General features: G+C 36.8%; 1 protein-coding gene and 1 pseudogene across 1 annotated transcript; both read left to right on the plus strand.

Annotated features, from left to right (window-relative positions):
• The first annotated feature begins 1096 nt into the window (after positions 1-1096).
• Positions 1097-6648, plus strand: LOC109676054 (olfactory receptor 7G3-like). Its single transcript, XM_074053261.1, has 2 exons — positions 1097-2007; positions 6603-6648. The coding sequence occupies exons 1-2, from the start codon at positions 1100-1102 to the stop codon at positions 6646-6648; spliced, it is 954 nt and encodes a 317-aa protein (XP_073909362.1). The 5' UTR covers positions 1097-1099.
• Positions 6649-10895: 4247 nt separating this feature from the next.
• LOC109676048 (suppressor of cytokine signaling 6-like) lies at positions 10896-12408 on the plus strand (annotated as a pseudogene).
• Positions 12409-13392: the final 984 nt, after the last annotated feature.

Raw genomic sequence — 13392 nt, forward strand, 5'->3', positions numbered from 1 at the left:
TGTGTTTAGTGAGTTGGGGGATGATAACCAATCTATCGTTAGTTAGGCCCTATCTTAGAAAGCAGCTAGCAAGGAAAAAATTAGTCTAAAGACATATGGTATAAAATGTATGCATCCAAATTTCCAGACATGTCTAGCTCATGAAAGGCCCTATGTTCAATCTCTAGCAATGAAATAAAATAAAATAAATACCTTTACTATAGGAAAAATTAACTAATAACAAAATCCCAAAAAGTGATATCTATAGTGGCTAGAACAATAATTTCAAATTACACAGTATTCAATGAAATGATTTGATGAAATTTTAAAATATAAAATACTTAATATGAATTGGTGATCGGTCTCAACATCAGAGAATAGTAATTATGAGATTTAGGGTATTGGGGTAATCCCAGAGTTAAGATTCTCAGAAAAATTATATCATATAGCCAGGTTTGATTGTGTAATAAGAAATGAATACATTTTTATGCTAGATTTAAAAATTGCACTGAGGCTTGGCATTTGCTTTAAAATAGTGTTTCTGGACATAATGGAGTATGCATGCAATCCTTGCAATTCAAGAGGCAGAGAGAGGACGATCAAAGTCCAATGCTAGCCTAAGCAAAAGTTAGTGAGTTTCAATCTAAAAGAGAAGCTTGGAATACTGTTCTGAGCATGTAATTTCAACTACTTGAGTGGTGGAGGTTGAAGGATCACAGCCCAGGTGGAGGTAGAAGGACAGTACAGACAGGTACAAGGCATCTCCTGGAAAACATACTATTAGCAGAAGGACTGAGGGTGTTTCTCAAGTTGTAGAGCACTTGCTATTAAGTTCGAAGCCATGCGTTAATAACCAGTACCACCAAAAAATTAGCACATTTCCATTTTTGCAATTTGACATTAGAAAACACATAAATTTTGTTTCATGTATCATAATGTATAAAATGTATATGTGAACAAAGGATTTAAGGAAAGAATGAAAGTGATAACTTGAAAGGCAGAATCATTTACATATTTCTAGAATTTAAGGCATTGATAAAGTCTTCTTCTATCAAGTGATGTCTGCATGTCTGATTTATTGTCACTCATGTCACCATCTTCCAGCAAAATTCTGAACAATATGGCATTAGAAAACCAAACAGGTGTAATAGAATTCTTCCTCATGGGACTCTCAGAAGATCCGGAAATGCAACCCATCCTCTTTGAGCTGCTATTAACCATGTACATGGTCACCATGTTTGGGAATCTGCTCATTATCCTGGTGGTCAGCTCTGATTCCAAACTCCACACCCCCATGTACTTCTTCCTCTCCAACCTGTCTTTTGTCGACATCTGTTGCATCTCTACTATAGTTCCTAAGATGTTGGTGAACATCCAAACAGAAAACAAAGCCATCTCTTATGCAGGCTGCCTTACTCAGGTATGTTTTTTCATGATTTTTCTATGTATGGACAATTTACTTCTGACTGTAATGGCCTATGACCGCTATGTGGCCATCTGCCATCCCTTATATTACAAGGTCATCATGAACCCTACCCAATGTGTACTGCTTGTGTTAGTCTCCATGTTCATCAGCAGTGTGGATGCACTGCTGCACACTCTAATGGTGTTGCATCTTTCTTTCTGCACTGACCTGAAACTTCCTCACTTCTTCTGTGAAATTACTCCGATTCTCAAGCTGGCCTGTTCTGATACTCTTATCAATAACATCCTCGTATATTTAGCAACTACTCTCTTGGGTATTGCTCCCCTTGTTGGGATAATTTTCTCTTACAGTCAAATTGTCTCCTCCATCATGAAAATTCCATCAACTAGTGGAAAGTGTAAAGCTTTTTCTACCTGTGGGTCTCACCTATCTGTAGTTTCCTTGTTCTATGGGACTTGTATTGGGGTTTACCTTAGTTCTGCAATTACTGATTCACCCAGGAAGACTGAAGTTGCATCAGTGATGTACACTGTGGTCACTCCCATGATGAACCCTTTCATCTACAGTCTGAGGAACAATGACTTGAAGGGCACTTTGAGAAAACACACATTTAAAACATTTTCCTGTTAGCAATTATGTCCATTGTCTTATGTGTGAAATTGTAGAATGAGTCAGAGGGCTCAAAATATTTGATGTACCACAAATTCTGACTTTCACTTAATTCATCCTGCTAACATTGTTTTTTTTTGCTGTTAGTCCTTTTTATTATTGTGTAAGGCATACATTGTGGAATTTACAAAAGTTCTTATCATATATCATACTTGAATTCATCCCCTCAGGGGCTTTCAGAACAAATACTTTTGTATTGAATCCTGTTTTCAGATTCTTACTCCTTGTCTAACTGATTTAATTCTCTGAAACCAATCTCCACAACTGTAAAATAGGCACAGTAATATTGTACACTAACTAGTCCAGTTCCATTGTGGTAAGAAAATACTGTGTGTATATAATTTAATTGCTAAATATTAAAATTTTATCTTATACTACTTGTGATAAAACAATTATTTTATCAATTTTGCTGTTAATGTTAACTCTATAACTGTTGAATGTATTGTTCTATACATGTCTAATAAGTCAAATTTGAAATTCAAGTTCACATCCTGTTGTGTTTTACTAGTTTTATTTGTTCTTGGGTGTATTAAAATCACCCATTGTGATTTTCAAATTGTTATTTTCTTCGTAGCATTCAAACAAATACTCCAGTAAATGGGTACAAATTCAGAACTGTCTTATCAGATGGAGCCTTGGACACTCTATGATTTTGAAATTACCTTTGTTGTCTCTGAATATATTTTTTTCTAAAAATTTCTACTTTGTCTTATAGAAATACATTGTGTTTAGGACCTCCTAAAGGTAGGAAGCATGAATTTAGCTCCTCCTTCCAGTTGTTTTACTTCAAATTCTTCATTTTTCTAAGATACCTTTCTATATGGTCTCTAACAAAAGAAATAAATTCTTCACCCTTACTTATTGCCCCTAAGCCTGAAGACTCCTGAAACTCCCATTGATCTCTCAGCCACCCAAGACCCAAGGCTAACCTTTTTGAATTCCATTCCTCTCCTCACCTCTGCGGTGATTTCTATGCACCATTTATATGCATAGTTATATGCATATATAGTTAATTTATATTAAATTTAAATTTTAATTTATTTACCAAGTTTTTCAACATGGGATTAAACCTAGGGACTTGTACACAGTAAAAAAGTTCTATACCATTGAGATACATCAAAAAAATTCTCAATGTTTTTAATAATCCAAAATAATCTTCTTATTTGTTGCAATCTAAAATGATCTATTTTATATCTGTTGTTATGCTGAGATGAATGTCCATTCAGTGACTGGCAGATGTAATACTCTGTATGTGTCTTCTAAGCACACTTGATCTATGGAGTGATTTAACTCTGATATTTGTTCTTTTTTTGTTGAGTGACCTATCTACTGATGAAAGCTTCTACTGAAATCATGTACTACCATTGTAATGGAACCAATCTGTCCCTTTTCATACAGTGTAATTTGTTTCATGAATTGTGCTCACCATTGTTAGTTGAATATATGTTTGCAGTTATTATATCTTCTTTATGGATTATTCACTTACTAATAAATAGTAAATTTATTTGAATATTCTGACTAATTTTAGGTAAATGCCTACTTTGTCAGATATATGTGTAGCTACTTCTGCTTGCTTTTTTCTTCTGCTTGCTTCGTATACACTTTACATCCTTTCACTTTGAGTCTGTGTGCATTGGTCAGTGAAGTGTATTCCTTGAGAAAACAAGGAGTTGGATTCTGTTTTTCAAAGCAATCTTACTAAGGGTTATGTTTTTTACATTTTTATTAGCATTCAATAAATGTATAGGGGGATAAATTGTGACAGTTAGCTATATTCTCACATTATATGTTAATTAGATTCACCCTTCACATCATTCCCCTCTTTTTAGAACAGTTTGAACAGATTTCATTGTTCTATTTTCATACATGAATACAATATCCATCCACCAGATTTACCATTCTTCACCTTTTCTTTATGCTGTCCCCTTCCACTGGTATTCAGTCACAGGCAAGACCTGCTTTTTTTTCCCACCCTTCATTTTTAAGGGTACATTTGATAGTTCAAGGGAGCTTAACCTTAGTATTTCAGAAATGCATATATCATGCTTTAATCAGATTACCCCCCATTGAGATACCTGTTACTATTTCTGAATCCTGTGTTATTGTGTTTTTCTATTTTACTTAACTATTGAATCTTTTCTTTCTTCTTTTTTCACCTTAAAAGTTTATTTCTTGACTGAGTTGAACATGATTTAATATTTCCTAGATATTGTGTATTGATCTATACCTCTATGAAATTTGTTCTTTATGAGCAATTACATCTGTGACTGTCTTTCCTCCTGATTTGTGGGTAGGATTTTGTTAAGTATGTTCTGCATTGCTGTCAAAATGTTAAAGGGTTGCTTTTGTTTGTGTTAATCTTTAAAGGTATTTATTTCTTTTTGATTTTATGGGTCAGTTTCTTGATGTAGAAAAATTATCTGACAGTTATTTTCTCTCAGGACTTTACACATGTCATTCTATAATGTTCTGGATTTCATAGCTTCTGCTAAGAAATTGATGCTTTCTGATGAGTTTGCTTGTGTTTGCACATCATGGTTTTATCTCATAGCTTTCAATGTCTTATGTTTTTTATATCATTTCTAGTCTTGGCTTGTTCATTTTAATGTGACTTCAGGAGTTTCTATTCTTGTCATGTCCACTCTGGTCATGTCTACTTCTAAATGCCTCCTGAACATGGAACTCCATATCTATCACTTGGAAAATTGTCTGCTATGAATTAATTGAATAAGATGTCTATGCCTTTGTGTTGTATCTTAGCTATTTCTTTTATCTCATGGATTGTTAAGTTTGGTCTTTTGGTCATATCTCCGAGTGCTTGAACCTTGTGGTTATCCTTGCTTATTTTTTTCTTTATTTCTCTATGGATATATTTCCTCACGTTTGTCTTCAATCTCTTATATACTTTTTACTGCTTGATCTAGTGTATTAAGGATGCTTTTTTTCCTTTTACTGTTGTGCTGTGTGGGGTATATTGTGGCATTTACAAAAGTTCTTACAATGTGTTAACTACATCATGCTTGAATTCACTCCCTCTACTACTCTCCTTAATTCCCCATCCCCTAATTCCTGGAATAGTTTCAACAGGTATCATTTTTGAATTTACATACATGAGTACACATTTTTGCACTGTATTCACTCTCCTATTCTCTTTCTCTACCATCTTCCCCCTTTCACTGCTGTCAAACCTCCCCTTGGGCAGAAACTGTTCTTCCCTGTTCTCAGAGTTTGTAGAAGAGAAAAGATAAAAAGAAAAACATGGTATTTTTGCTTGTTTTAGTTAAAGATAGCTATGCAAGGAGTTTGCTTGTCATATTTCGATGTATATGTGTGTTATACCCCGAAATGTTTTATCTCCTCTGATTATCTATCTTAAACCTTATTTCCTTTCTCATGGTGGTTTCAGTCTAAGATTTCTATATTCATTTTTGTATAGAAAATATTTCACCCATATTCAAGTTCATTGTTTCTTTCTTTTGCACTACCTGAGTGAACTTTCCTTAGTGTGACCAGGGTTTCATAATTTTGAGGCATTTGTATTAGGTCTGTGTTTAAATATGAGAGAGAACTCTTGGCTCGTGATCTGAGTATGGGTAACTTCAGTTAAGATGATGTTTTCCCATTCCAACCATTTACCTGAGAATAACAAAATTTCATTCTTCTTCGTGGCTGAGTAAAATTCCATTGTATATTAATACCACATTTTCTTAATCTGTTTCTCAGTAGTGGGGCATCTTGGCTGTTTGCATAGCTTAGCTATTGTGAATAATGCTGCAATAAATATGGGTGTGCAGGTGCCTTTGTTGTAAGCTGTCTCACATTCATTTGGGTATATTCCCAAGAGTGGTATTGCTGGGTCATATGGCAGATATATTGTTAGTTTTTTAAGGATCCTCCATAATGTTAGCTTACATTCCCACCAGCAGTGTATGAGGGTACTTTTTCCCCTGCATCTTCACCAACATTTGTTGTTGTTTGTGTTCCTGATATAACCATTCTAACAGGAGTGAGGTGGAATCTTAATGTGGTTTTTATTTGCATTTCCTTAATGGCCAGGGATGGTGAGCACTTTTTCATGGATAAATATTTATATTTACAGTAAGAAACAAATCTTCATTTTTGTTATAATTGCAAAGGCAGCTCAGACTAATGGTTTCTACGGCTTTTCTGCAGTTTTGATTTGCATTTCATTTATGGCCAGGGATGGTGAGCATTTTTTCATGTGTTTTCTAGCCATTTGGAAAAATCCCAGTACAGTTCATTTGCCCATTTCTTCATTTTTTCATTGAGTGTTAGGGAGTTTACATATTTGAGCTTCCTGTATATCCTGGTTATCAGTCCCCTGTCGGATGCATAACTGGCCAAGATTTTCTCCCATCCTATGGGCAGTCTTTTCAATTTAGAAATCATTTCATTTGCTGTGAAGAAGCTTTTTAATTTCATGTAATCCCTTTTGTTGATCATTTCTCTTAGTTGCTGAGTTCTGCTGAGGAAGCCATTGCCTATGCCTATTGCTTCCAGTGCATTCCCTGGTCTTTCCTGTACTTCTTTCAAGGTTTCATGTCTTATATTAAGGGTCTTAATCTACTTTTAGTTGATACTTGTAGAGGTTGACAAGCATGGGCTTAGTTTCATTTTTCTGCAGTTTTCCCAGCAACATTTGTTGAACAGGCTGTCTTTTCTCTACCATATGTTTTTGGCACTTTTATCAAAAATTAACTGGACATAGCTACGTAGATTCATATCTGGGTCTTACTATTCTGTTCCACTGGTCTTCATGTCTGTTTTTGTGACAGTACCATGCTGTTTCTATTGCTATGGTTCTGTAGTATAGCTTGAAGTCTGGTATTGTGATATCTCCAGCGTTGCTCTTTTTGTTCAGGATTGCCTTGGCAATTATCAGTCTTTTTTGCTTCCAAATGAAATTTAGGATTGAATTTTTAATCCCTGTGATGAATGTCACTGGGATTTTGATGGGAATTGTGTTAAACATGTAGATTGTTTTGGTAGCGAAGCCATTTGTACTATGTAGATTCTACTAATCTATGAGCATGGGTGGTCTTTCCAACTTTTGTAGTCTTCTTTTATTTTTTTCCAATGCTTTATAGTTTTCCTAGTATAGATCATTTACATCCTTTGTTTACTCCTAGGTATTTGATCTATTTTGAGGTTATTGTAACTGGAATTTTCATATATTCTTTCTCAATCTGTTCATGGTTGGTGTATAGAAAGGCTACTGATTTTTGCAGATTGACTTTTGTATCCTGCTACTTTGCTGATGCTGCTTATGGTGTCTAGAAGTTTTTTGGGTCTTTTTGCTTTAAGACTAGGCTATCTTCAAATAGGGATAGTTTGACTTCTTCATTACCTATTTGTATTCCTTTTATTTTTACTTCCTCTCTTATTGCTCTGGGAAGGAATTCCAAGACTATGTTGAATTGGAGTGGAGAGATTGGGCACCCTGTCTAGTTCCTGACTTTAAATGCAATTGTTTCAGTTTTTTCCCATTAAGTATGATTTTGGCTATAGATTTGTGATACTAAGCCTTAATTATGTTGAGGTACATTCCTTCCATTCTTAGTTTCAATAGAGGTTTTTATAATGTAAGGGTGTTAATTTTTTTTACATTTTTGGTTTATTCATTCATATATTCATATGTGCATATATTGTCTGGATCATCTCTCCTCCCTGTCCCCCATCCCCTTCCTCTCCCCCCACCCCCTTGCTTCCAGGCAGAACCTGTTCTCTAATTTTGCTGAAGAGAAGACATAAGCAATAATAAGAAAGACAAAGCGTTTTTGCTAGTTGAGATAAGGATAGCTATACGGAGATTCCAAGCATTGCTTCCGTGCACATGTGTATTACACCTGAATTGATTCATCTCTACCTCTTCTCTTCACTACTGCCTGGTCACCTTTGCATATTGACCTCAGTCACTTTAAGTTTATTGTATTAGCTCCTCTGCAGTGGGAACATCAAACACTTTCAAGTTTTGAGTTTCCTACCTTTCCCTATTTGTCCTGTATGCATTCTCCCCTTAGAGTCTGACCCATGTCCAATAATATTACTGCATTTGTTTTAGGTCTAAAGTCCACAAATGAGGGAGAACATAGAATTTTTGGCCTTCTCAGCCTGGCTAACATCTCTTAAGATGATGTTCTTCAGTTCCATCCATTTACTTGCAAATGACAAAATTTCATTCTTCTTCATGGCTGAGTAAAATTCCATTGTGTATAAATATCACATTTTCTTAATCCATTCATCAATAGTGGAGCATCTTGACTGCTTCCATAACTTGGCTATTGTGAATCATGCTGCAATAATCATGGGTGTGCAGGTGTTGAATTTTATGGTAGGCTTTCTCTGTATCTGTTGAGGTGATCAAGTGATTTGTGTCTTTGCTTCTCTTAATATGCTGTATTACATTTAATGATTCATCATTTACACTGACTTTTTTAACATACTCAAGGAAGAGAGAACACACAGTATTTGTGTTTCTGTGTTTGTGTTACATAGTATAATGTCCTCCAGAATCTCCATTATGCTGCAAATGGCAGAAATTCATATCTTTTATGGTTGAATATCATTCCATTGTGCACACTTAGCAAATTCTTGTACATTTATCCTTGAGGGGCTCCTAAACTGGCTCTATTTCTTCTGTGAAAATGACACAATGAATGTGAACATGAAGTATCTTGATGTTGCCCTGTATTACATTATTATTTATTTATTTATTATTACTTTGTATTTTGAATGTTGGTAGCACTACTTAAAATAATATCTATATTTTTAAATGAATTTTAAGTATAGATATGGCTTTTTTAGGCATTAAAACTATAGTAAAGTATAGTTTCTCCACTATAAAGGCAAATTCAACTCAACTGTAAAGGCAAATTCTCTAAATTCTTTGAAATGGTATAAATCAAATTTTATTTTTCAGACCATTGAATTCAAACTGTCAAGCAAATATTATCACAATATACCACATTGAATGGAAGCACATGTTTGTATACAGTAAGAAATATAAATTGCATGCAAAATAGAGAGACAGATAGTACAAGATTCTTTTTTCTAATGAGGGAAAATATTTTGGCCAGAGCTTGCAGTAGTCCACTTCAGTGAAGGGTTGCACTGTGTCCACCTGGTTCTTGCTCTCCTGGGTAGCACATCCTTAGTCAATCCAATATGACACAGGCACAGATTCCTCACAGACTTAGAATCCTCCATTATATAAGAAAAAATAAGATAGTATGGTGAAAGACAAAATACAGTGAAAGAAGAATAATTTCTAGAAGAAGATGAAGAGGTGTATGTTTTTGATAATTGAGTTTTCAGGAAAAAAATTGGAGCTCCTCAAATAATGGAGGGTTTATCTGATAAGGAAAGCACATGAGAGACAGAAGATAAACAAAGAGGTCATAAGCTCATTGTTGAATTTTTTTAGTATAAGAAAACATGAGATAGATACATCAGAGGAATGTATCTGACAAGTTCAAAGACTCTGATTCTGAAGGTAAGGGAGAGGTTTGCAAACCGATGAAGAAAAAAGGAAATTCAGAAAAGCCAGGAGGTGTTGCCCAGTGTTTGGTGCCAGATCACACACATGGACCTACAGACTGCAGCAGGGAGGTGAGGTTCCTGATGAAATGGAAATTTTTGATGATACTAACCTAATCTCTGCCAAACAATCTAACGCCAAGTGCTAATTCCTGTCTCTCAGAGGGTGATGACTGAAAAGGTAACAAGAATTAATTTTCCTGAGTACCAGGCCTTGTCACTTCTGAATGAGGTCGTCAAGTAGGGAGGAAGGATTTGTACTTGTCTGGACATCATAATAGAGGTCTTAAGAAGATATCCTTTGAAGAACCAGTTCAGTTTAGGTGCGCTGAGGAAATACAGGTGGTTTAAATCAGTTCCAATATCCATAGTTTGCAAACCAACATCAGGAGTGGAGAAAAGGATACAGGTTCTGAGTCACTCTCTCTGAAGTTCACAGGAAAAGACAAAGTGCCCACTATGAAGAGAAAATTTACATAACTAGCTGTGTAGGAGGGGAAATATTACTGTCCAACTTCAAAGAGCATCTTCACAGCTCATGCCTTCTGTATAAAGACAACTGTTCACTTCTCTAGTGTGGCATATGTGTAGTTTTAGGTTACTGTTTCAGGGTTGGAAAGGGGTAAGGAGGAAAGGAGTTAGATAAGATAAGTTTGGTTAAGATTTGGGGCTTAGGGCCAACGTCCAGCAGAGCTTCCATACATTCATGTCCTTCATCCAAGTCTCCATAGCCCGCGATGCTGGCCCCAGCTGGGGATAACTACTCTCCCGCTGGGCGGCCACCAAGGGGCTGGGGCAGCAAGAGGAGGGCAGGTGAAGCCTTGCAGGGAGCACTGGCCATGGTTGGGGGCTGGAGCTAGGACTGGGTCACAGCCCAGAAGATGCGGCCTGGCTGTGGGACCAGAGAACCTGGGGTCAAAGAGGGAGGATGCTTGCGCACCCTGCCAGGTGGTGCTCCAGACCCTCACAGCCTCCGCGGGTCTCTGCCTGGGTTTATAGTGCCGGATGCCATGCGGAGAAGTTGCTGCCAGCTGTAGACCTGCCAGTTTGAGACCAGCCAGTTTGGGTGCTATTTAAAGCTGCCCTGGAGCCGACCCAGGCCTTGGAACTCCATTGGTGTAGAGAACTGGCAACTTGAGATAATGGCTCCAAAGTTCAAACAAACCTGGAAAAATATATAGATGCCGCATTGTAGTCTCTCCAGATGTGTGGGGATAATAGTCCAGAAATCAAGTGATCCCCTTGGATTAGGTAACTAGTCATAATGAAGAAAATTAGTTTTAAAACCTTCTGGAAATCTTTTAACTTGAATAAAAACAAGGAAGAGTCTGAGTTCATGGTAGTATAACCATGATCACTAGACAGTGAGTTTGGAAAGGATGATTATTTGGTAGCTGCTATGGTAAAGATATGGCCAGCTGTGATATCAATGGTGATGAAGAAAAAGGGGGAAAAATAAAAAAGCGAAGGCCTGATGGGTCCACTAAAAAGGCGGCTCTCAGTGAAACAGAAGTCCCTATGGTCTTCAAGGATGTCAGAGCCCAGAGGCCCATCAGGTCCACTTCCCTCTGCACTTACCACTACAGCCCATACCCTGGCTTCTTTGACCTAAAAACTCTAAGGAGATGTGCATCAAAATGGAGGTGAGATTCAAACCCATGTTTCACTCTTCCATCCCAAGTCTTGCACTGAATAGTGTTCAAAAGGATTTGCACGACCTTCAGTCTGAAACTGTTTGCCAAGAGTAAGTAATCCACTCAAGAGTTGTGATTCTCCCAGTGGAGACTTGTATCTCCACCCAGATGAACATGTGTCTGTAGTTATTGGACTTATGCCTCAGGACTACATTCAGGGTAACATGCCTTTAGATGAGTGGATGAATCCTTTGAAAGCTTCACGAAGCTATTGTCTGGACATTTCTTCAAACATGGAGATCTCTGCAGTTCCTCCTCAAGTTAGAGGGAGCACTTTTGCTGAAGATGAGAATCAGGTGGACCAGGACCTAGTCATTGGCCCAGAGAAATTCATGGATCAATGTTTAAATGGATTGTTGATTGACACCACAGAGTCATGTTGCAGAGCCCCACAGCAAGTCATGGTGACATCCCTCCACTGTCACCATTGCTACCTCCAATGTAGAATAATCAAATCCAAACTCACTGGCATAGATGCCCATGTGGCTGAAAGCATGCGTTGTCATTTGAATTTTGATCCTAACTCTGCTCCTGTGGTTGCAAGAGTTTATGACTCTGTGCAAAATAGTGGTCCTATGGTTGTTCAAGCCTTACAGAAGAGCTGAAGAAACTGGAAAAACAAGGGTGGCACTGAGGACCAATCACATTCTTGGAGGCAAAAGGGAAGCTAGCAAACATGCCAGATGGTTCTTTTCTGGTTCGGAATGGTTCTGATGAACTTTATCTTTTAAGCCTGAGCTTTCGCTCCCATGGTAAAACACTTCACACTAGAATTCAGCACTCAAATGTTAGGTTTAGCTTTTGAGAACAGACAGATGTGGAAGGACACACCTTTATAGTAGAACTAGTGGAGAATTCAATCAGGGATCTGAAAACTGAGCTTTGTGTTATTCAACGTCTTTGTTACCTGGATCTGTCCTTTACACTGTCAGACTGACCAGTCCAGTGCCACAGTTCATGCAGGTGTGTTCTTTGCAGAACATTTGTAGTTTTGTTTTAAGTCAGTATACCAGAATAGACTAAATTCAGAAACTTCCTTTGCCAAACAAAATGAAGGATTAATTACAGGAGAAGCACTACTGAAAGATTGAGAACCCCACATCTTGGACTTTGGAAATAAGAAAAAGATTGAAATACAGTTTATAGGCTTTCATTGCCATGAAAATCTTTTGCTGCCATAACTATTTTAGTTTTATGTGCACTAGAGTCATTGATTTGTTTAGGGTTGGGGAAGTGTCTGCAAGGTGTCTTGGGTTTATTTTGGTTCTTCAAAGAGGGATGTCTTGAGGTTCCAGAAGAGTCAATTATCTTTCATTAATGTGCAGAATAATCACAATGTGAATTATCAGATTTTCCTATGTACCCCCAGTACTTTGCTGCTATCCACTGTGATTTTTATGCATTAAAAGCATACTTCATGTGTATTTAATCCAATTAAAGTTGCATGAACCTTGAAAAAAAGATTTAGGACTTCATTGGGAGTTTCAAAAGAATGGAAAAAACAAATGACTACTAATGGTGACATTCTGAAAGATCCAAAATAGTTTTGTTTTCATAACTTTTCTTTGGCATAAGTAAGAACTGTGATATACTGCTTAAAGCTGTGGAAACCAAAAACTTACAAGCTAAAATATCCTAATGACATTCCCTCAAAAGGACTACACCAGTTTCTAAGTTACCGAGTCTGACATTTTGGAGATGGAAACAGACTGAAGTTGTGAGGGGAAATATTTTATTGTATATATTCCCAGGCAGAACATTCTGTCTTAGAATATGCCTTCTTGAAATTAGACAAAATATCCATTCACTTCCGTTTATGAACATACAAATATCAGTTTGTCCAGCAAATCACTGAATGAAGAATTTTGAGAAGGGCTGTGAAGCATATAGTTTTTTGGGATAAAAGGGGAAGATAAAGGTTCATGGTCTTAGGTAGAAAATTTTGGAGTACCTGTTTTTCAAACTTTAAACACTGAAAACAAATTATTGTTAGAGTTCAGTCACTGGCCTTGGTCTCAGGAAAAGACTTGCATACTGAGACATAGTTCACTTGAATACAAAAAACAG

Source organism: Castor canadensis, chromosome 14 (assembly GCF_047511655.1).
Source record: "Castor canadensis chromosome 14, mCasCan1.hap1v2, whole genome shotgun sequence".
Taxonomy (NCBI): Eukaryota; Metazoa; Chordata; class Mammalia; order Rodentia; family Castoridae; genus Castor; species Castor canadensis.